This window comes from Mastomys coucha, unplaced genomic scaffold (genome assembly GCF_008632895.1).
Source record: "Mastomys coucha isolate ucsf_1 unplaced genomic scaffold, UCSF_Mcou_1 pScaffold13, whole genome shotgun sequence".
Taxonomy (NCBI): Eukaryota; Metazoa; Chordata; class Mammalia; order Rodentia; family Muridae; genus Mastomys; species Mastomys coucha.
Window position 1 is genome coordinate 50,669,368 of NW_022196895.1, and position 25,057 is coordinate 50,694,424.

The 25,057-nt window shown below is 41.8% G+C and overlaps 1 protein-coding gene across 6 annotated transcripts in view; it reads right to left on the reverse strand.

Moving 5' to 3' along the window:
- The window catches only part of Znf608 (zinc finger protein 608), a 110,584-nt gene that overhangs the window by 43,207 nt on the left and 42,320 nt on the right, over positions 1-25,057 (reverse strand). For 5 of the 6 annotated variants that reach the window (XM_031365707.1, XM_031365709.1, XM_031365711.1 and 2 more), the window contains one exon: positions 21,477-21,732. The exons of the other annotated variant lie outside the window; for it this stretch is intronic. In XM_031365707.1, the coding sequence (XP_031221567.1) occupies positions 21,477-21,732 (256 nt within the window). The remainder of the gene's footprint in view (positions 1-21,476; positions 21,733-25,057) is intronic. 6 annotated transcript variants of the gene reach the window in all.

The window sequence follows — 25,057 nt, forward strand, 5'->3', positions numbered from 1 at the left end:
TCTCTCTCTCTCTCTCTCTCTCTGCCTTGATTCCTCTCTACATATGAATCCAAAGGCAGTCTCTTTCTGCTAGGCTTTATTAGCCCCAATATGTGGTAATTAATTTACTGCAGGCTCTTAATTCATAAATGGATCAAATAAAGCTTTCCACGGCTTTTGGCAGCCACCCCTTACTAAATTATGGTGACTAGAAGTTGGTTCAAATGCTGCTTATACGTCATCTCCTTCAGCTTGTAAAGTTCAGTTAGGGAGTTCTTAGCCTATTGTGTCTGTATTAAGCCTTCAAAGAAGGAATTATTCGTGCGTTTTCCATTGGAAGGTGGGAAGGAAAGCTGGAGATGAATTTCTAGAATGTTGATCTAGCTATTAACAAATTTTTTTTAAAAAAAACCTTCGCCCTCAGTATCCAAAGGCCTGCACACAGTGAAGGAGAAAGGCTAGTAAAGTATGATACACTAAAATTAACAATGGAAACTTAACTACCAATGAAGGTTCTGGACAAGCAAACACAAAAAACGTTGAGTTGAGTTTTGTACTCTGTATTTTATTGCTCAATGCCACCAACAGGTATATATAGATTAGGTTGGACTGGGGACTTAACTGACAACCAGAGAAGGCAGCTTGAACTGATGTCACTACTACTAGTACTGCCACTTGAACCTTTTGTTTTATTTTATTTTTTAAAAATAAAGATAGGGTCTCATGTAGCTCAGGCTTGCCCTGATCTCACTGTGAAGCTGAGGATGACTCTGAATGCCTATTTCTCCTGTTTCTACTTCCTCTCTTCATACTGGTATTGGGATAACCAGTACGCACCTCCATGCCCTATATAAGGATAGATTATAAGGGTGTATTACCAGTATGTACTACCATGCATATTTTATGGGTGCTGGGGATAGAAGTCAGGGTTCCATGTATGCTAGGCAAGTACTTTACCAACCAGCCTCATTTCTTATGTGTACACCTTGCCTGGTTGGCCAAGCTTAGCTAAGCCCGCCTAACAACCTACCAAAGGACTGCACCTAACTAGCATGTTAGATGATGTGTATATTTTCTGTTTGCTATCTATTTCTCCCAAGCTGGAGACAGCTCTGTTCAGAGATGGGGGTTAAAAATCTTTCCCTTTGATTCGTCCCTTAACAGCAAGTTGGGGACTAGCCTCTAGTTCTTTCTGTGGTTGCCCCAAGATGTAAGAAGGATGAGTGCATCTTCCAACAAAACACATTAATTCAGAAATGTTCTGTGTAACGAATCCCCATGCCTATCAGTAAAATAAACATTTTGGTCCTACCATTCTATAAACACTCCAGCCTTCCCTAGAGTGGGCAGCAGAAGGAAGAGAAAAATAATTTTGTTGTGCACCCCAACTGCCAGGGACGCCAAGGTTCTAAATCTCCTTAAAGCTAACAACAGATTAGTAGCCTGGCCTGTACTGACTTACCTATGGAAAAGGGGCTCCTCTTCACTCCGGTATTACAAGCCTTGCTCCTCCAAGATAACATTTTCAAGGTTTTAAAAATATTTCCCTCAGCTGACTGTCTGTCACCTCGTTGACTTGACTGATAGAACAGCAAGGGCCCCAAGCCAACCACACCAACCCATCCCAACCCAGTCACCCACTCCATGCCAGCACAGACTTGAACTGGGTGGGATAGAGGTATGGGAAGGAGGGACAGATTTAATCACCACCTTGTAGGTTGGTGAATAAAGTCTTTGGATAATATTAATCCAATTAGACTGTTTGGGGACTGAGGCCCGACCACATGCTCTGTAAAGAAGACAGACGTCTATGCCCCAGAGCCATCAATGTAATGTTCATGTCATCATTTTTGGTCTTTATCCTCAAGAAATAAAAGCAGGTACCATTTATTTTTCTAAAGTGGATAGACCAAACCAAACAGGACCTTTCTAGACAGATAACAATACTTGAAAATACAAGTAGTTGCATGTGCTGTGTGTGGTTAAGTGAGCAAAGTTGCTCAAAGACATTCCAAACACACCCTGCCCAAGTGTGGTTTTACAAGTGTATACAACAGTGGAACTTGATTTTGTTCAACACATCTTTCCTTTGGAGACAGAAAGTACTTATGAAACCTGTCTCAACTACAATTTCATGGGAGTTCAAAAAAAGGGAAGGGTTTTACAAAAAATACTGAAAAGAGTTTTGGGGAAATAAGAACAATATCAGTGGTGTGACAAACTCTCCTTGCTAAATAAAAATAAGAAGAGCAGAGCTTTGGCCAAAAGAATAACTGACAAGGACCCATAGGGAGGTAGACAGGGCAAAGGCTGTAAAAAATTCACTCCCAAAGTCACTAATCTTGCATTAGATAACCAATAAACAAAAGAGTTCCATGACATTAGAAGTTTTATCTCCTGTTTGAAGTCCTCAAACTTAACAGTCTGTATAAGAATAAAACAAAATGGAGGCCACATTTATCAGGGATAACTGTGTCTAACAATCTACACTAACAGATGGACCGTAACCCCAAAACATGGGAGTTTGAGGCACCATGACCCCAAGCTCCATTCTACAGTATGTGGAGAAGCTTCTGCTTCAAAGAAAAATAACAGTGATCTTGAAAAAAACTAATTGCAGTCTTTAAATAATAATTACAGTAGTATATTATATATCAACTGAAATGATCTCATAATGGCTACCAGGAATTCTCAGCTAAGAACTTTCATTGTATAATATAGTATACTATAATATACTATAATATAATATAATATAGTATAATACTTACAGTCACTAAAAAAAATCAAGAAGATGAAAGTAAATTTGCATAATAGAAAGAAAATACCTTTAGCCTTTGGTTCCCTAAAATTAGCAGCAAGAAAGATGACAGTCACGCATGTAGAGAAAGTTTTTCTTGGTAAACTGATAAAAGCAGACTAAAGTTATATGGCAATCCACAGCTCAAGGAAGCTCTGGAAATGGCCTATCTTGATTTTTTTTTTAATTCTATCATCAAGTCCCACAAAGGTCTACTCCTTAGCAGGTAGGAGCAGACAACCCAGGACCCACAGACATTTGAGGACTCACAGACATTTGAGGACCCACAGACATTTGAGGAATGTCAACACTATGAAATGGAAAGCTCAAATTAAGCATAGTCAAAAGAGAATTAAGTTAAAATTAACACTAAGGGGAAAAGAAGTCTCTTCAGAGGAAACAAGAAGAGGATTATTCATAAAACTAGAATGGAAGGCTTAAGGAAACAATTCTATTTTTAAAAAAGCTTTTAAAAATGAAAAATACATGAGAACAGATTTGTCAGTGAAAAAACAATGATAAATTTGGGGGAAAAGTCTGCTGAAATCAGAAAATACATAAATACCTATACACCAGAGTTTTGAGAAAGGAGGGAAAGGGATGATTTTAACAGGAGGTTCTAAATAAGAGTAAACCTTAAAAGAGAACTGAAATGGAAAGGATAGTTATTCCAAGGCAGTCTGTCTGTCGACAGTATCTAAAAGGACCCTCTTCCAGGCAAAGGACCAAGTTTAGCATGACAAATGATGTCAACAAGATATGCCAGAATGCTCTAAACAAAGAAAAGATGAAGGCTAAGTGGACAAGACAAGGATCAAATACAAGATCTCAAGTTGGCTTGCACACCTCTAACACAACACAGGGCACTGAGGTCCCACCTTCAAGGGTTCAAGGTCAAGCAACTTCCATTCAGCTCCACAGTATTAACTAAGTATGAGGACAGAAGGAACACACATATTCAGGCCTTCCAGATTTCACAATTTTTATTTCTCATGAACTCTACTGGAAGACAGACTCCCCCAAACTAAGGTCAGACCAAGAGAGGAGGGCATCCAATACCACATGCGATGGTATGTATCTTCAGCACATTGTAAAATAACAACCACAGGTTTTGCAGCATGGGAAATGCCTATGTCATCAGTCTTGACTAGAGTAGGTCAGATGATGGGAAAACTAGTCCAATAAAGGATACTTGATGCCTTTCAATGTAATGAGAGGCAATTTAATTCTGGCAGGATAATGCATGGTGAATTAGTGATGGGCTTGGGGAACACTAAGCAAACAAAGTAAAAGTCAAATATTAACTCCAAGGAGAAAGAAAGGTGGATGACACAGCAAGGAAATCACAGCACGCTGCTGTGCTGTGGTAGTACATTCATAACCACAATAATGTAAACATTGAATATTTGTCCAATAGAGAACTACTTGTGGTAGGCAATTCCTATAATGGTCCCTGGTTCTACTCACTTCGTAGTAGTCACACTCTGCTTGAAGTGAGTATAGTTAAAGAGCTATCATGTCTAACATTAAGTTATACAAGAGTATGGATTCTATTTGGGACTTTATATTCACCTATCCACCACCTATCTATCTATCTAGCATCTATTTTGGATTTGATTTCTTCTGTTAATTTGTTTGAAGACTTTGCTCTTCATGGAAAATGTTTTGGTTTGAGAGTTATTGCACAAGATTGAAGAATAAGCACTCGAATGATTTTTACAAAATTTAAGAGTAAGAACTAACCACACATATTTTTTGATAGATCTATCTATCTATCTATCTATCTATCTATCTATCTATCTATCTATCTATCTAGGCTATCTATCTAGGCTGTCTGTCAATCTTGATGAAGAAGCAAGCTGCCACGCTGTGAGTGGTTCTATAGAGAGCCCATGTTAAAGCCTTTAGCCCAGTAGCCCACAACAGATTACAGCTTGCCAATAGCCACATAAGTGAGCTCAAAAGAGAGTCCTTCAGGTTCAGCCAAGTCTTCAGTCAATAGCAGCTCTGGCCACAGCTTGACAAAATCCTCTGGAGACAGCCTGGTCTGAAGCAAACAGCTAAGTTGCTTCCACATTCCTGACCCAAGGAAACTGTGACATAATATATGTTTGTTATTATAAGGCTCTATGTTTTAGAATAACTCGTCAAACAGCCATAGAGGGCTCATAACTCATAATTATATTGGGAGTATGGGTAGGGTAAAATATATTTGTGTTGGAGGGAAAAAGAGAGCTTAGTCATTGTGTTTCCAAATAAGAAAGAAATATTTACACAAACACACACACACACACACACACACACACACACAAATGAGAAAAGGAAAACTGGGATAAGAAACTACTATTTTTCTTTTTTTTCTTTTTTTTTTTTGGTTGTTGTTATTTGCCTAAGAGAAATCTGTGGACTTTTCAACTGTGCATGCATGTGCATGCCTGAGTGCATAACCTGGATAGAATTTAGAAAGGAAATAAAGCTGCCCTCATATGTGCACTCTCCTGCATCCAATACCATCTCTGTTTCACAGTGGTGCCTGCACAGTTCCATTAGGCCAAGGGCCTCAGAACCTGCCAGTGAAGCTATCATGGGTTGGAACAACTTGTCAGATGAGACCTTCAGTGAGCCCTTCCTCAAGTGAGCTACAGGAGTCACTTTACCTGAAGAAGTGCTGATGGATCTACGTTCATGAAGACTCAAATCAAGCCTACCCATTCAGCAGGACTTGGAACTAGCCCAGGGGATATTTAAGAGTAATGCCACTAGAGTGATCTGCTAAGCATTCTCTGCAGAACCCGTCAAGTCTGGCCTGATGTTGCCATGAACACCCAAGATCATTACACTCCTTTGCTGTAGGATGTTTAGTCCTACCAAAAGTTCATGCAGCCCGGTCCACTCCATTTCACAGATGAGAAAAGCCAGGCCCAGGGCCAAGGAGAAAACAGCTAAGGCTGAACACTGAGCAGTGAAACTGTAGCCCATGCACACGTTTTCATTCTCTCCCTCTTTCCCTCTGTGTGTCTCTGTCTTTCTCAGACTTGCCTTAAACACACAATCTTCCTGACTCCACCTTACGCATGTTGGGATTAAAAGCATATGCCATCCAACCTAGCACTGGATTTGACACCCAAGCCAGTGCTGCTGCCCAGGGTTCCTTTTATTCAGTGTGCCTTATTAATCCCCCCAAGTCCCAAAGCATGTCTGACCCCACCCATCTTGTTCATTTGAGTTATGAAAAATGTGTCTGATGTCAAACTGAAGAGGAGGGGGTTCATTGTGTTTGCAAAAGCAGGGAACACAACAAAAATTCATTTAAGTACTGCTTCACCAGGCTGCCGTACACACAGGTATGTATGTAACACATGGGGAGAGAAGGATGAGGTGAGGCCCCAACCTGGTTTTCCAATCCTACCACATTTTTTTAAGGCAGGCAATCACCAGTGTAGCTGCCCTCAAACTCGCTGTGTACCCAGGCAGATGTCAAATTCATGGCAGTCCTCTGGCCTCAGCCTTCGCAATTGCTGAGGTTCTAAGTATGAACCCCCATAACTTGTTGCCAACTTACCATCCTTACCTAGAGCCATATCAATTCTGGCAGCTCTGTTCTTTATCGCTTGGTTTAATTTTTTTCCTCTTGGTTTAGCTACCCATCTTTCCCCAAAATGTGTGTGTCTAGGGTATCAGTACTCTATTACTAAGGACTCCGGAGGAGTCTGCTACATAGCTAGGTGAAGAGATAATAGAGTACTACAGACAATAAAACAAAACAAAACAAAAAAATTAACCAAAAATGTTATAAATGTTTGCTGAACTATGGAACCCCTTTATTTAGGTCTTAGCAGACTCAACATTTTCTTTCAAGTGTGAAGTGCTCCTTCTGCACAGTTATCACAGGAGATGAAGGTCCAGGATGTGTAGCCATGTTTTATGCCTGTCTTCTTACTAGTCACACTTAAAAATAATGGAGAGATAGACATAGAGACATAGATGCGCACACAGAAAGAGAGAGAGAAGAGAGAGAAAAGAGAAGAGAGAGAGAAAAGAGAAAAGATAGAGAAGAGAAGAGAAGAGAAGAGAAGAGAAGAGAAGAGAAGAGAAGAGAAGAGAAGAGAAGAGAGAGATTAAAGAGAGAAAAAGTCCCCATGGAGTGGGAAAAAGGCTCTGGCTGCCTTAGAGGCATTTCCGGGTTTCCATTTGCACTCCCATCAGTGTGATTACACTCACCAACAGACCAGGCGCTCCTGTTACCCTTTCATCATTTTTCATTAATGACTAGAAGGAAGTACAAGAGGGAGTGACATCAAACACTGAACCATAACAAGTTGGGCTGCCAGAATTCATAGTCGAAGAATACAAAATCAGGCTCCCTGACCAATCTCTTCTGCAAACTGATCCTTCTACATTGCAAAAGAAACCCACAATTTTCCCAAAGTGCCAACAAGGACCACCTACCCCTTGCTAGAATTACTGCATTCCCTACAGACCAAGTATAATATAAAGAGTGATTCTACTCATGAGGGTGGTCGGGCAAAGAGGCAATCCTAGAGGGGAACACTAACTCCTCATCAATAAATCTCAAAGTGGGATCCCAGGGATCAGGCTTAGCTCCAGTCTCTGACTCTTCAGTCTTGTATAGTCCAGCCCACCCTCACCTGGAACTCTGGGGTAGGGGTAGGTGAGCAAGCATGGCAAGGAGATTCCTAACAAAACATCACTTAAGCCCTGGAACTTTGTGCCTCTAAATTCTCTTTCAGATCCTGACTTGACTGGACAACGGGTCATAAATTCCCCATACTGCTTTATTTTCTTCAGTGCGAGAGAATAAAGACGGGGATGTTAAATCAGTCTTGCAGACTTAACAATTACATCCGACACATGATATGCTTCATTGAAATTCCATACTTAGAAAACCTGCTGCTCCCAAGAAACTGCAGGCTTTGGGGGTTGGGTGGGGTGGGGAGAACTGACCCAACCGATGATATTTATTTCAAAAAGATAGTTAATACCGAAGTCATACATAAAATGAGATCCCTTGGAAGGTATATACTTCAAGGATTTTTTGAATAACCAACTGGGAGTTTGAGGCAATATTCTTCTACTATGTCACTGAAGATTCATGTCAGTCAAATAATTTTAAGTATCTCACAGCACTGTTTCTTTGAAAATGGAGCCCTTATTCTCCAAATCTCACTATCAGTTCAAAACTAAAAACAAACACCACTACCAACAACAACAACAACAACAACAACAAAACCCTCCCTAGCAGATACACCATCTACTAGTCTTCCTATCAACAGGGGCTGCAGAGAGTTTTGTGTGCCTCTGATGCCTTCCTGTCTAGAGAGCCTCAGTCTGTGCTTGAGTTCTCAAACATCTACTGAAAGGAAGATACCTCTCACGCAATCCTCTTACTGCAGCCACCTCGGTGACACATTCCAAGAACATCCAACCAAGGGAGCTAGCTGACCCTGTACCGTTTCCACCCAACTTGAGTATTGGCTCCCACACATCTGTTAAGGACAAGAAATCATCCCATACATATACAGGAGAGGTGTTGCTAAGAAGAAACTAACTTCCGGTGCCGTCTGGAATAGGCGTACTTCCGTATTCTGAGAAGTGAGTGTCTCTCTTCCGGAAGCTGAGGAACCCAGAGGAAAGTTGCCTTTGTTAGGTCTTGCTAGACAAGTTGGCCTCTGCTACTGCACCAGTGAAATGAAACATGGTAAATGTTTTTAGCCAGCTCTCTTGACTTGAGTGACTTCAAAAGCTGTCTGTCCATGGAGGGCTACATGGCAAAACACAGACCGCAGATGTGCATGGGAGCTTCCATGCCTCCCATGGAAGGATCCTAGCCTCCCGCCAGCCTAGAACATGTGGTGCTCCTTCTTCTGAGCAAAGGAAAGTGGATCGTTGTTTTTCTTTTTCTTGTTATGACGCACATAGCTGAAAACTACATTTGGGGCATTTTGTAAAAATATTTAGTGAATATTAAATTTAAAAAACATTTCTCTCTATAAGCCAAACGGAGCTCCCAAGTTTCAGCCAAAACCTTAACAGACAGGGAAGTGTTTATTTGCTTTTTGGCAGCTTTTAAAAACTAGTTATGTTCATCCACACACTCACAACCAGAGAAGATTAATTACTTTAGTTGGGAACGAGAGAGTCTGAAAAAAAGTACTGCCAGTAATCACTTTATGTAGAAGTTCTGCTACTCTGCTAGAATGGTCTTCCCTCCAAGATTTGGAGACCAGAATGGGGGTAGGGGTGGAAAAATCATAAGAGCTGGAGGTTGGAGAGGATTGGGTCAAAAGAGTGCCTTCTGGAAAAGAGAAGATTGCTGCTCTCATAAATGGAAGTGTCTGTTACTGCCTAGACCAGATCAATAGTCAGCAGTCCATTAAGGTAGTGATAAGGGCACATGAGCATCCATCCCTTCCTGAAGGGCTACTGTCAGCTGGAGAAAGAAGAGTCAGTTTGTTTAAGGGTGTGGCCTCTGGTGGATGGTCATACTCCAATGGATGGCCATACCTAAGAGTCTTTGGGTATTGGTTCTCAACCGTCCTAATGTTGTGACCTTTTAATACAATTCCTCATGCTGTGGTGACCTTCATCTATAAAACTGTTTCTGTTGCTACTTCAGAACTGAAATTTTGCTATGGTTATGAACTGGAATGTAAATATCGGATATGCAGAATGGTCTTAGGTGGCCCATGTGAAAGTGTCGTTAGACCTCCCCACTCCAAAAGGCGGCACGACTCATAGGTTGAGGACCACTGGTTTAGAGACAGTACAAATTGGATTCAGTGGATTTTAGAAAGAAAGAAAGTGGGATGCGGGAGGGGACAGAAAACATGAAGCTGGTATAGGCGAGTCTGGGAGTAGAGGGGTGTGTATATATGATCAAAAGCTATGTATACTAGTTAAAAACTTAAGTAAAATATTATATATAAAAAGAATTAGTTTTGTGATGGGAGCCTTCCGCATTCAGGCCATGGGCTAATGAGATGGGCGGAGCTTCCTGAGTGTGTACTAATTTTCTCATTGCTGTAACTTGACGCCCGAAGGAAGCCACTTAATCTGAAAGGATTCATTTTGACTCACTGTTTCAGGGGATTTCCGTCTGTTGCTGCAAGGAAGGCCTGTCAGCATTCACAGCAGTGAGAACGTGTGGCCCCTCACCTGGTAGGTCAACCAGGAAGTAGAGCATTAGGCCAAGCCTGTGGGCAGGCATGCCTTCCACATCTCAGGCCTCGTAGCTCATATCTCCCCACTGTATTCCAAAGGTTCTGTACCGTCCTCAAGTGAAAGCACCATCTGGGTACCAATTGCTCAAAGTGTGAGCTTGGCAGGGGATCAAACCGTAACAATGAGGTGGCCCCCACTTCCCTGACAAAAGTGTTTAAGGGTACAGACCTACCAAGTCTGTCTGTCCTACGTCACGCAGAATCAGGAGCCACCTTTCAGAGACTGAAATGCCACAAAAGTGTCTCAGATACTTATTGAGTCAGGAGGCTCAATTATGAAAAAAAAAAAAAAACAACCAAAGAGGAGCATGCATATGAGTGCTCAATTTACCATTAGGTTATAGGAAGTTATCAAACGAGCAATCAGGGGCTTGTGTACCTTGCTGCACTTTTTATCTGCCCCTCTCTTGAGTCTCCTGAATGGGTGTCAGATTCTGCTAGATAGTCTGCAATTGTGCCCATGAGCCTAATTCCTGCAATTTTCTTTGCTGAGAACGGCTCTCTAGAACCTAGGATATGCCTTCTCTCGTATTATGGCTTATTTTCTCTTTGCCAAGGAAATACCAGCCAAGCTTCTTTTTGAACAAGAATGCTGGAGAAGGACATGTGGGAGTGCTCTATACTGGTAAAAAGTACCCTGATAGTTCTACCTGCCAAGGGAGGAGACACTGAAAGGAAGCATAGGAGGCAGGCAGACGGGCAAGGCACGGCATAGATGTGCCAGAGAGAACTCTGTACACTGCTCGACTATGTCAAGTAATAAACAGTGTGTACTATGAACAGGTTATGACACTCAAAGGGTTGTCTATGAGTATCCTGTCCTCACTTCCTCGTCTTTGAGGAAACAGAGCTTAACAAAGAGTCGTTAGGAAGACAAGCCTAAGTGGTTGGGGCTCCGGAAACTAGATGATGAAATAATATTTCCTCACTGTGGGTTTGAATCTCTGGTGTTTAACAGCCCCTTTTAACTCTCTTCCCTTTCCACGGGCATGGGGTATTATGAATGCCATTCTAGATAGAAGCAGAGGCCAAAGCTAAACCTTTCTACTATGGTGGCAGAGACCAGGGTCTGGACATCAGCATCACAAGCTAGACACAGAACTTGGAGCTAAATCCCCTTTGTTATTAAAATGAAGAGGGTCCAAAGGTGGATCGGGTGAGAAAAGTGTTCATATCTTTGTATTCTGGGCATCCACACTGCTCCAGTCCATTCCAGAAAAAAGTTAAACCATGTATCCTTGCACATCACAAATGTCTGTTGTTACAGACTTAGCAATCAATTTCTTGAAAACCACTTTGATTCCAAATCTACAAGCATCTCCCTTTATATAAAGATGTGTCATCCTATGAACTTACATTCATTTAAAATTGGAACCAATGTGAATAAGCACTGAAGAAATGTTAATTAAACTAATTATATCTATTCCACAGAATAATTCATACCAATAAAAACTGTTTCTTAGAAAGGACAAAGTGCCTGCCTGTCTGAAATACAGTCTTATAGTGTAACATAGGTTCGAATTCCTGAACCTCTTGCTTCAGACTCTCCAATGCTGAGAAAGAAAGACAGAAAGAAAGAAAGGGAGGAGAGAGAGAGAAAGGGAGGACAGAGGGAGGAAGGGAGGGGAAGGGTGGGGAAGGGAAGGGAAGGGAAGGGAAGGAAGGAAGGAAGGAAGGAAGGAAGGAAGGAAGGAAGGAAGGAAGGAAGGGCAACATTCAACATAGCAATGTAGATGTAACAATAAGCAGAGGAAGAGGGCACAAAAGGCAGTCACCGCCTCCCATCCCATCTCAGTCATAAACTAGTGGAATTTAACCTTTCAAATACAAGGCTGCCCAGATGGTTCAGCAGCTAAAGGTGTTTGCCATCAATCCTGACAACCCGAATTTCACCCCTGAGTCTCACACACAGGGGAAGAGACAAGTCATACATGTTGTCTTCTGAATGCCAATGTGCACCATGGCATGCCTGCGAGCTCACATGTGCATTTGGCAGAAATGAATAAAGGTAATTCTAGTATAATAGCACCCAGGCATAGACACATGTCAATATAATAAACTGATCTTTGACAAAGGAGCAAAGGCAACAGATACTGAAAGGTGCTACATCAGCTGTGTACAAAAACATCGAGACACAAATCTCATAACCTCCACAACGACATTCAATACGGACTATGTAAGTGCAAAACTATAAAACTGAAAGAGAGCATAGAAGAAAATCTGGACAAATTAGAAAAGGAAGGGAGGGAGGGAGGAGAGAGAGAGAGACAGAACCATTGTCAGAGGAATACAAGACAAGCTCTGCAACTGTGAGAGAGCATTTGTTATCTACCATAGGCAAAGAGCTCTTCAAATTAAATAGTAAGAAAACAAACACTTGTTTTTCAAATGGCCCAACCGTGTTAGCAGACACAAACCATCCCAGAAGACAGACAAATGGTGAATTACAACCACGAAGCAGGCTCTACCCCAGCATAGTTTAGGTGAACAGGAACCTGACAAAACAAGATGCTCATTCCATGGATCAAAACACAGAACCTGAGAACACTAAATACTAGAGGGTGTAGAGTCACAGGAGCTTTTATTCATCCCTGGTGGGAACTCAGGAATGGCCCAGTCACTTGGCAAAGGCAGCTTGACAGACACTTTTTTAATGAACATGTTATTAAACATTTGTCCTAGAAAGTGTGTCTAGTATCTGAGCTCAGCTATTCTTTTGAATGGGTAGGAAAATGTTAAGCCAGTGGGAAGCAAAGAGCAAAACAGTTTAGTGGCACTATATAAAGCTAACGGCTCTCTCAAAGCAAGAGGCACTGATGGGGAGAAAAGTCTGTGGCAGGGTTGGAAGAGAGCTGCTGGGAATTCTCTGTCTGACCAGCAAAGGAAGAACACAGGAGCCTTCAGATCTGGAGTAAAAACCTCTGATCCATCAGTGTTCCACAGAATCATCAAAAGACGTGAGTGTGCATTTCTGCAGGAAGCATGAACAAATGGCTACCAAGTACATGAAAAGGTGTCCAACACCACTAACCATCCGGAAAATGTAAATCAAATGACAGAGCGCTGCCATCATAGGCATATGCTGCTAGGCCTGCCAGAATAGCAACTATTATATAGGAATCAAAAAATAGCATTCACATTTTAGTTACTTACCCCATGCCATTGAAGTCGGGATCTCATGGTGGTTGTGTGTGTATGCCTGCGCCTGCGCGCGCGCACACACACACACAACCTTTTTCCTTACTGTGTCATGATGTGGAAATGCCTCTTGATGAAACACTGGATAATGAATATGAGGTAGTATGTACATGTAGAACATTATGCAACTCTAAAAGAGAAGTGAATCCTGCCACGCGTGACATCCTAACAATCTTAACAAGCTAAGAATGTTAACTGACATACTAAGAGTCACCTGGGCATACTAAGAGTCACCTGAATACGATTATAGATTTTTATACATTGTTGCCTTTACTCCCAAATGGCCCTACATGAACCCATCCAGAATTCCATTTATGGTCATTTTATAATCAGAAAATTAAAAAAACAAAACAAAACACATTTTTGAGGATAATATTAATGAATGACTAAATTATTGTATTTGTTTATTTTGTATGTGTGTTATGTATATATGGGGGGGGTGGCGTGACTTGAATGTGGAGGTCAGAAGACAACTTGCAAGAATCAGTCCTCTCCTTCCACCACGTGGTTCCTGGGGATGGATCTTAAGGCTTGGAGACAAGTGCCCCTAACTTCTAAACTATGTCACCATCCCTGAATGATCACCACTCCTGATATTCTTTCGCTTCTGATTAATTAGTAAAGTAAAATAGCAAGGTTAGAAGTTGAATTATTTTTTAAAATCTGATTTTCCAATAGATTAAAAAAATAAGGTATTTTTGAAGCAATTTTTTCATTGTCCAGACCAAACATAATTCAAAAAGAGCACATTCCTGGCTGGAAAACCCCATGACTCCAACTCATAGAGGTATCTAATGGGTATCACTTTGCTCCATGGATTTACTCAACAGTCAACACATCTGTGTGTTTGGGCTTGTTCTATTCAAGCATAGAGGATCCAACACTAAAAGAGAGGCTGACGCACACTTAAGGAGCTTACATTACAGGACAGTGGGACTAAAAAGGACAGTGAGTACACATCAGCCCAGCTGATGTTTGAGAATGACGACCAAAATCAGACTCATGACACACAAAGAAACTCTTATCACGTCACATTTCAAACTCAGTCTCCAGCTACCACACCATACTCACACCCTCTTTCCACCCAGCACCTTGGGAAACACAGAGCTCTGATGGAAGGGAAGTAGAACTTCAGAAGGGAGAAGCGTTGTGAAGAACAGGGATCTTACAGAGTCTAAATGCAGAGGAGTTCACATTCAGGCTCTCCCACACGCCAGGTGTGCCACCTGGCACAAGTCAGCTGAGTTCCACATCAGTATTAGAATGGAGATGAGGACCAGGAGCTTTCTTTGATTTTAGTGAAATCAGTCCTGGGTGAGTGCTCAGGTACAAAGAAAGTGCTTATTGAATCAACCCTTTGTCTTACTCCAAACCCATGTTCACCCATAAACCAACAAAGAGTCAAGAACAAACATGAAAAAAATCACAGCAGGAGGAAAAAAAGGTCCTGGATTTCATGTGGGGTGATGAAAACCTTTTTAGATTAGTTGTCGTGATGTTTCCCTAACTCTAATGCAGGGAAAAAGCAATGGATCACACTGTCAATGGACAGAGTGCATGTTGTGTCAACTACATTTCAATAAAGCAACAAAAATTGGAACAAGAAGAGGAGGAGGAGGGAAGGAAGGAAGGGGAAGAGAAGGAAGGAAGGGGAAGAGGAGGAAGGAAGGAAGGAAGGAAGGAAGGAAGGAAGGAAGGAAGAAAGGAAGGAAGGAAGGAAGGAAGGGGAGAGATCAATGAAAAATGCTTCAATTGATGTCTATCTAGATGGGTCAGTAGCTATTCTTTCAAATAGTGAATTCATTTCCATCTTGTAATTATAAATGTATCTTTAGCTCAAAGTCATTGTAACATCAAGACTCCTTCAAAATTTCTTTATAAATTCCTTCTTTTAGGGAAAAAAGGGAAATACACATATACACACACACCTTACAAGTCAACTTTCATCTTTTCTCATACCTAAGTCTTATGAAAAATTTACTTCTAAATGCTTGAAGTTCTGCATTCAAATATAGAAGTCTGTCTTTGAGATAACGGAACAAAAAGGGTTTTTAAATGCCTTTATGACGTGAGCGCAAGGCTTCTGCTTCATTACTTAACACCTGGTGTCACCACCAAAGAATGGATAGAGACAACCAAAAAGTAAATGTTGATCTAAAACAATAAAGCAGAGTTCTACTTGAAAGCAGCATGTCATTCATCTTGATAACAGGAAAGGTGGCTGTGCTGGGGCTTACCAACAAAACGCACAGTCCCAATGCTCACTGTGTCCACAGCGTGCCCACATTACTTCAGCACAACAGCATTAACTGCACTTCTCAGCGTTCTATTTATATTGCAAATCTTTTCTTAATTTAAAGATGTTGGATGAACACAGTGGTGTGCACTTGAAACTCCAGCTACTTAGCTGAAGTAGGAGGATGGCTTTGGTCCTAGGACAACTTAGCAAGATTCTCTCAAAAACAAAACCACCCTGAACTCAGAATAACCAGAAGTAAATACATGGTTTGTGCTCGGTGAACTCATGCTTTGGTTTTTGATGTGCGTTTCCTTGCCACATAAATGTGCACTCTGGAAGATTCAAGCTTTGCCCTGCTCTGCCACCAGGGATGGTGGCTTTCAAGGGACTCTGCACTCTCACTGGTACCTCCCTGTAAGTCGGGCAATGAAGGCTATAGAAAAGTTCATGGCTAGTGAACGCAGTGGGACAAATTATAATAAATACTTCCTTCAGTCCCTCAAAAACTCTATGGAGGTCCGTTGAGAATCAAGACTAGACCCTTTTTCTCACCAGTGTGGTAATTAAAGTACTGTTTATTTTTGACAAATACATGAGCTGGTAAGTTTCTACTGAGCACTGGTCACCAGCTCCGGACACCGGACTAGCTCAACGTTTCCAGTTACTGCGTGGTTATCAGTAATGGGAGCAGATAATGAAGCATGCAAGTCAACAGTGTCATTTCATGGTCCCGTGAATCACATACAGGTTTATAACAACCCAGCTATGAACCTCAATAACCGTTTCTCACCCAGCAAAGCATCTCACAAACTCTGCTTAGTCACAGAAAACACAGTGTAAGCCTGGATTAGTACGTAATCTCTTCTCAAATTAATCAGAATTTTAAAAGAAATGTTCTGTTTGAAGTGGAGGGATCAGTAAGTCAATACTGCAGAATAAGAATCATAACATGTATTTTAGACTATCCTCAATTATGCAGATCATTTGCCTTTTAATGAGTTATCTTGAAACTCACTACACTGCATATTTATGACTTTGGAGATCCAAGAGAAGCAGAATTTATGAACGTCTCTAGTGTTTTTAAAAAAGAGTCATTTATTTCTCCAGTTAATTACCTTTAAAACAATCACTTCCTAAGCCCCATCCCCACTGAAAAGCAAAGGCACAGATCACCAGGTGAAGAAATTCCTATACGGCATTCTTCCTTTCAACATGATTCTGTCTTATTACGGTCACACTCGGTGAGCCGCTGGTATTCCACTGTCTCCTAGGAAATTCCTCATTGATGATCTAAGCAAGGTTGGTTGGTTTGCTTGCTTGCTTGTTTGTAGGCAGGGTCTCTCTGGAACCCAAGCTGGCCTCAAGCTCACATTCTTTCTGTCCGTATACAAATTGCTGGAACTGCAAGTGAGATCCACCTTCTCCAGCATAGATGCTACACTGACATTACTCTTGGTTTCTGGACTGTTTCCAAAGTAATTCAGCAGAAACTACAAAGAAATATACCTATAGTGCCTGGCTCACTTGAGAACTCAACAGTAAGGGGCCTCCCACCATATTAGGAAGAGTAGTGTCGATTAGGTAGTTCCTGAGGACTGTTCTTCAAATCCTCTCTGGTTCATCTGGATGTTCAAGGCTTACCCCACCCCTCACTACTAACTGAACAACTATGCTTGCCTGCCATCCTCCAGCACCTTAGTAGATCTTATCAACCATTGGGTAAAGGCAAGTGTCCCTGGTCAAATTTTATGCTTGGCTACTTGAGACAATGAATACATGTAAATTCCCTTAAAGCGAAAGGATCAAGGAACTGGCAAAGGACCTAGCCTCTCTCTTTCTCCTTTTCACTCCCATGCTCCCCCAATCAATTTTGGAATATTACACCATCAGTGGCAAGCCATTAATCAAACCATATCAAAACCCACATTCATGCCAACTCAGCCTGACTCAGTACCTAGGGTGGCATGAGTCTGAAAGGCACCCATTCCTTTCTCAGGGGTCCAACAGCACAGTGCTGAGAACTCATGCTCTGTAGCTGTTCAAGAGGCCATCACTGGCAAACATTGGTTTTCCTTTCTCTCCTTGGCTTTACTCAGTTAACCATTATGGAACTAAAAAGGAGGGGAAGGGGTGTTATAGGAATGCATGGTGGACACAGCTGAACCAAGTTTTTTCTCCCATATATGGCCACCTACCCAAAAAGGCCCAATCAGAAACATGACTGAAGGGCTGGAGAGCTAGCTCAGCGGTCAAGAGTTCAGTTGCCAGCACCCACACCCGGGGAGTCCTGCAACACAGCCACCTGTAACTCCAGCTCTGGGAATCCAAACCCTCTCTGGACCTCCTCAGGTACCTGTGCTCATGTGTACATGCTCACAGATGTGCTCATGTGTACATAATTAAAAAGAAATAATAACTATTGAAAATGTCCCACCACTTAAACAAAATGCTAAAGAAAAGACACTCAAGACTCCTAAAGCCAAGCTCAACACATGTATTTACATAGAGTGCTGAATCCACCAATTCCCCCCTCCTCCATTTTTAAGAGCAAATTTTCAAACAAACTCTTATATTTTAGGCATGTGTGTCCCAAATGTCACAAGTGAAATGCTATGGAAATACCTCTAGCATCTGTGAGTCATTTCATACAATCCATCATGGCTCCTAAATGTTCATCTTAGAGAAGAAAGATCAGAGTAGAATAAGCAAACACCCACACGGAGTAATAGTTTTTCTCTCCTATTAAGCACAGTCTGAAGCTTGCTAATTTTTTCCAGAAGCAACTTCACTATTAACACTTTATTTCCATGCACAACTAGAATTTCATTTACAGGCTGAAACTGGAGAAGCAAAGACTAACTAAAAAAAGCCAACCGTAATGAGGGTTTCCAAACTCAGGAGGCAGCGAAATGCTTGAGCCAATGTCCAGTCCAGTCTCTATGCCTACCACCTCCGAGAGGTTGCAAAAATATCCAATATCCCATGAAGACTGTAACTATGAATTCTTGAGACTCAAATACACTATCAAATTAAAACATAGGCACATAGGACCTCCACACTATCAAATTGTGTGTGTGTGTGCATGTGCGTGTGCGTGTGCATGTGTGTGTGTGTGAAACACTCCCTGTGATAGTAGAAATGGATTTGACTCAACTCAATTTACAGGCCCTTTGTCCCAGACAGTGTTATAAATGTGAGGATAAGCAGTTGTTTCTTTTGTTAGACTTCATTGGACAAACTATTGCATCTTTTTATACTTTTCCCTTTCCTCAGTCCCCAAGCTCCTCCTCTCTGAGCTCTGTAAAATAACTGCCTCCAAATGTCTTCGCTTTTCCTGAAAAGTAGAAATAGTCAATTGAGTTTAAGTTTTAAATTGGGGCCAAGGCCTTAAGCATGCACTGTACCGAGAAAGAAATGAAGTAAATGTATCCTTCTTGAAAATGGGTGTGTATTAAATACACATCTTAGGACTCGGGCCTCCATAAAGATGAGCTCTTATATTCTGTAGAGGCCAGAAATCTAGTTTGTCCAGCAAAATAAGTCACTGAGTAGCTATAGCTCCTTACACCACCACAGGAAACACCTGCATGTGTCATAAGGCAGTAAGGAGACTCGGCCTGGGCATGGTCAGCTACTATGCCTTGCTTCTATAGCCACGAGCCAGTGCAGACACCCACAGACAGGGCTGGGTGGAGGCACAGAAAACCAGTTCTATCAAGTTCTGGAGATCACCAGGCATGGTGGTGGCACATGCTTGGGATCCCAGCACTCTGAAGGGCAGAGGCCAGTGGATCATGAATTCAACACAAGCCTCCAATACAGACTGAAGCTGTCTCAAAAAATTTAAAAAAAAAAAATTTTTTTTTTTAAATCAAAAACTATTCTTTAGAGGCTAGGGTGGAAGCACTGTGGCTTTCCCTCTTTGTATACTATCAAAACAACATCTTCAAGCTCTTTAAATATAGGACCATAGTATCCAGATTCTGCTTCAATGTATGCACTGTTTTGGCTATTCAGCACAACCCCTCAACAACCCCTGCTCTAAATAATCCACTTTTATTAGAGGCTAAGGTTAAAAGTCAAAACTAAACAGACTTCTAGGCAAACTGAAAAATAACCCAAACTGTCCCAGAAAGCTTGTGGCTAATTTTATAACATCTACCACCCAGTGAGGTTACACCGCAGGAAGCCAGTCCTGCTCCACACTTACATAAATAAAATCATGACAAGCAATGAGCCCATTAAGAAGCAGGAAGACAGCGACTCATTTTAGTGAGTGAATTTGCCAAGAAATCTCAATTTCAAGTTTATGGAAGTTAGCTCATATTTTCTTCAAATCCTTCCACCCCCCCCGTTGCTGAAAATCTTTATATAACTAATTAACTGTGATGTTTTTCGTGTCTTGATTCTTTTTCCATAAGAGGAAGGATCAGCCTGAATCCCTTCTCCACCATCTGCTCTACCGGGAGAACCCTAGGGAGGAAAACCGTACAACCTGAGGGAAGGGGCCCAGAATTCAATACAACTGGCCTTGGAAGTGAGTCCTAAACAAAGAGGCAGGATAAGAAAAGTTTAAATTTCTCTGCTCTCCTATCACCTCCCAGTCTTATATTCTCAAGGCATTGCATTAATCGGCTTTTCAGACTACCAGCAAACCCAGCTACCAGCTAAATAAAATGCAATGATACAGAAGATGGAAAAAGAATTCGAAAATCAAATTAAAGTTTAGGTGTCATTTCTATTTAAACAAACAAGAACTAATCCCATGGCTATTTTCACTCCCTTTTACTGTATAGTTAATATGTTTTTCTTCATCACTGGCTCCAGCTACAATCTGTTTTTAAATTATTTATCAAGAAACAAAGCATAGAAGAATACATATAATGTTATAGTGGAATTCAAAGATTTCTCCAATCTTCATTTTTTTCTTGAAACAGTCAGAGCTACTGCTTCCTCAGAGGGATGCGTCAAGTCTCCGTAGCACGTATTCTATCTTCTTTGCAGTTTGCCTCCCCTCTTTTTCCCCTTAAGTCAGATAGACTACAGTGATGGAGTCTCAGGCCCCTTCTTGTCATGCTCAGCTTTGTCCGGACTCTTCTTCCAGATGCCCAAGTATTTGTAGCTGTCATCCATCTCTTTTACCCTTGACCAACCTAGCTTAAAGGGGAGAAAGGTCCCCCACCCCATGTTCATTTTCCAAGGGTCCTCCTGAAACAACTGGCGTACTGGCTGCTTTCCGTCTCTGGGAGTTGCTTTTCAGTACCTTCTGGCCTGTTTATGATGTGCGCCACTTGACATACCCCACGCCATGTGCTATGAGACATGGTGACCTGATCAGGACTATCTGCATGGCTGCAATTTCCAACGGTGGTGATAGATGCATCCAGTTTCCCGGGGTTGTGTTTCCCTGGTGACTAATGGGCTGCACTTGCCAAACGACTTGCTGAGTTAAGGGGCAGGAAAGGTTCTGTCTGGGGACGCAGAAGAGATGGCTGGCTCAACTGGGCCTTAAACCTTTAACCTTAGCTTCATTAGCTCTGAGCACCAACCAACCTCAGCTGCCTTGTGACAATGACCCTGGCTATTCGCAAGGGGCACTGTTTGATTCAGTAGGTAGGTAGGTAGGTAGGTAGGTAGGTAGGTAGGTAGGTAGGTAGATAAATATAAGACCCCACAACACAGAAACAGACAAATTCGCTTGTATACCACAAATAAAATGAACTTTGAGCTCTGTCTCCATGATACCTTTTAGGGGAAAGTTGCTCCTGACCCCAATTTCCACAGACCCTTCCATGTTGGCCATCTGTATGAAGAAGCCTTTTTAAGGCTCTGACTCATCTTTAAGGTAAGGGCACACACGACGATGGTTAAGCATCATTATTTAACCCAAGAGTCAGAGAACCTACAAACCACCTTTCTGTCCTCTCGAACCACAAGGAAAATAAATTCCCCTCACAGATGGACAGAGATACACCATGGAGAAGAGGGTAGAGGGGGATAAATAAAAATAAATGATATTTACCTTCTTCTGTTTCATGCCACACGATCCCTTCCAAATTGACACTGGTCCCAGGTTCACAGGGCCCAAGACACTCTGGCTCTGTCACTACTCCAACTTCACACGTATTGACACCCACGGACCGAGTCCGAACCAAAAGCTGTTCGACCGGTGCTGCAATATTGGATGAAGATGGGGGAAAGTAGGAGGGCGGAATCTGAGGTGCGAGACTGCTGGCAATCGGCGGCGGTGGTGCCGGCACTGTAAACAGGGGGTCAACCTGAAAGACAGACAGGCTTACTGCAGGGGTGATGCATTCTGGGAGTTCTCTGTAATGCATTCTGCTTACATCGCTTCTAGAACAGATCATCATTCTACATTCCATTTGCAATTATCATAGACTTTGAGTGCTTTCATGGTGCCAAAATATAAGCCGAACAGGAAAGAGCATTTTGTGTTCTCCCATCCAAGAAGGTGAAGAGGGGAGCGCTAGCTTCCCGAACGAGAAGCAGGCCTTCTAAATTCACCAACGGACAACCTTTTAGTCTGAGGAAATGTGAATGAAAAAATGTTTTTGTAAAATTAACACTACTTTCCATTCATACAGGAACCTCATTTTCAAAATTATAACATTATCTAAAGGAGAAACTCTGATAAATACTAATAAATAACAATATCTATGTTATTGGACATTTAAATAAAGGAGATGGACTACAATTATTCTCAGAGTACTTTATAAGGCATAATGAATTAAATCACTACTAAAATATATTAACTTACTCTGCTGAATACATAAAATTTATAACTTGATTACACACACTGAAGCACATAAACTGAATATTAGCCTGTGTTAAGAACCAATTCCTAATTAAGTGTTCTAGCGTGAAGTTTAGCAGGAATTCATAAAGAGGATAAATAACTGTGTGTGCCTGGCACTGACATAACCTGAGCTCTCCAAACCACAAAACCTTCAGTGGTTCATCTTATCAAGGCAACTGAGGAGCTTGACCAAAGCTTGGCAGCCCCATCTCAAAATCCAAAAGGAATGGCAACAGCAGCCAAGTACAAGGCCTAGCTGTCCAAGAATGTCCCCTTGGCACCCCTAGAAAGTCAGCAAAGGTGTTCTTCTCAAGTTTGGATACCCAGCTGAGATGAAAACAGAGCCCGCATATGTACTAGACAGATTGCCAGCCATTTATTTGGCTCACAGAACAACTGCTAGGCCTGCCACTGAACAGCTTTGATTTGACCTTGGAAACAGGTCATTGGTTGAGAAAAAAAGACATAGAGGAACACACCTGTATACTGGGACTCAGGATTACTGGGACTCAGGATTACCTATCTATGCACTGTGCACAGACAATGGCAATGCACGGGACAGCATCTTGCATTCGCCATCAATTGGGTTAGCAGACAGTAAATGTTAAGAAGGACACACAGATGGTTGACCCAGTAAAACTCCATCTGTTGTGCATTTATCCCTTGCTTCATAAAGTCTACTTTGCAGTCTTTGGTTGCTACAGATGTAATATTACATAGTTTTTGTTGCAAGAAAAAAAAAAAGACTATTTCAATAGAGTCAGAAGAGAAATTGTGCTCCTTAAATGGCAGAGTCAGTTAGTTGTCTGTGTGGGCTCCTGGATGAAATGACCAGAGGGGCCCTCTATAATTTTTGCATCCTACCTAAAATGATTATAAACTGACATTCCTTCCTCTGAGGCTCTTCTAGAGGCCAGAGAATAGCTCTCCCACCCATCTGCATGCTAAAGAAACTTAATTTCCTGCTCTCAAAGCTGCCATAAAACTTCTTTTTGCACCATACTTTTTATTGTTCTGCATTCCTGATCCTGATCGAAGAGTCCCAGAAAGAGAAGCCCTCAGCAGGGCCAAGTCTTAGATAAGGTGATTTATGCCGTCGAGTTACTGCTGCTTAATGTGGATCAAAGTGCGTACAGCAAGTTCCTGTTTAAAATGGAGGCTGATAAAGAGGAATGAGGTTAGGAGGAAGGAAATTAAGGCAGAGAGGGAGAGGGAGGGAGGGAGAGAGGGAGGGAGGAAGAGAGAGAGAGAGAGAGAGAGAGAGAGAGAGAGAGAGAGAGAGAGAGAGAGAGAGAGAGAGAGGTACAATCCAAACTACTAACTACAGTCTTTATTGCAAATAAAAACTTGTGTGAGATCAGGATCACACTACAAAATTAAAAACCGAGAGGTGATGGTTTAATGCTAAAGGGACAAATATGGAACACTTTTCTGAAAATAGCCTCAGGTGGCTTGATTCACAACGCACACTAATACTGAGAACAAAGACAGCTTGAGTTGGTGTGTAAGAAAATAGGCCAAAATAAAAGCAGTGAAGAGTTGAAGAGAGCTGCAGTTTAGATTCGGAAGGCAAGGACAGAATTGACCTTTCTCGGTGTGGGTGTATGCTCACACCAAGACTTTGGCTCCAGACCTGCCGCTAATTAGTCTGTGACCTTCCCTAATCCTTCAGCCTCTCTGAGTAAGGTCCACTTTCCTTAATTTGAAAAATGGATTCTTTAGCTTTCTAATGTTGTTAACAAACTTAATCACACCTGGTTTTCTGCATTAAATGCCCATTTCAACACAACCACACTTAAGAGATAGATTGGGCACACCCCATCGTATTTGTGATACTTATATCATTCCAAAACTCAAATTTCCTTTTGAAATTTTTGTTCTGGAGCTGCTGCTGCTGCTGCTGCTGCTGCTGTGGGCCAAAACCCATGGCCTGGTGCAGACTTGGTCTATGTTCTTATTACCGTGAGACACTCCCAACCCTAAGTCCAAATTCCTGAAGAATTTGGGTTTCTTGGTAACAAAGGCGTCCGAATAAGCTAATTATGCTTATTTTCATGAACATAATCCAAATGCAACGACCAAAGCTGAGTTAGTGATAAGATAGAAGTCCCATCCAACTTGATTTCAAAACAAGGAAGTGAAGGTTCAGAAACTTTGACTATAAATATGAACTTACTCATAAAATGATAATAGGCTAAAGGCCTTAACATCTGGTAGGTAATATGATCTCAAATATGCAAATCTCTGATTGACACAAGTGAAGTAGTCTCTCTTTTCCTCATGGAACCCATAACTGCTGTTTCCAGAAGAACCATCTCTGTTCTCCCTCCACAGCCTTATGACTCCTGCAGAGGTGGGGCACAAAGACAGACCACCCACAAGGCCTTCAGCTGGCCCTCCTCCCTGCAGGTCACCAAATGGAAAGAAAGCTTTCAGGATGGGAATTATAGCCACTCCCAAAGTGTTTTATTTGGCCGATTTGATATTTTTAAAAAGCATTCCTCTTATTTACCAATACTTAGGAGCTTTGAGAAGAATCTGGATTTCCATTAGCTCAAATAATGACTGGAAATTCGTGGAGCCCATACTCCTCACATTGGCCACATGCAGCTCTGTGTGTCTGTGCTTTGAAAGTTTGCCTGAGGTCATCACGGAATGTTCCAACAAGAAGGCTACCTAGATCAAGCCACTCAATTCTAGGGAAACTTGTGTCCCACTTTTGGGCAAGAACAATAAACTAGCTCAGATGTCAGCCAGGGCAACAGAAGAACACAAGGCAGTAGGAA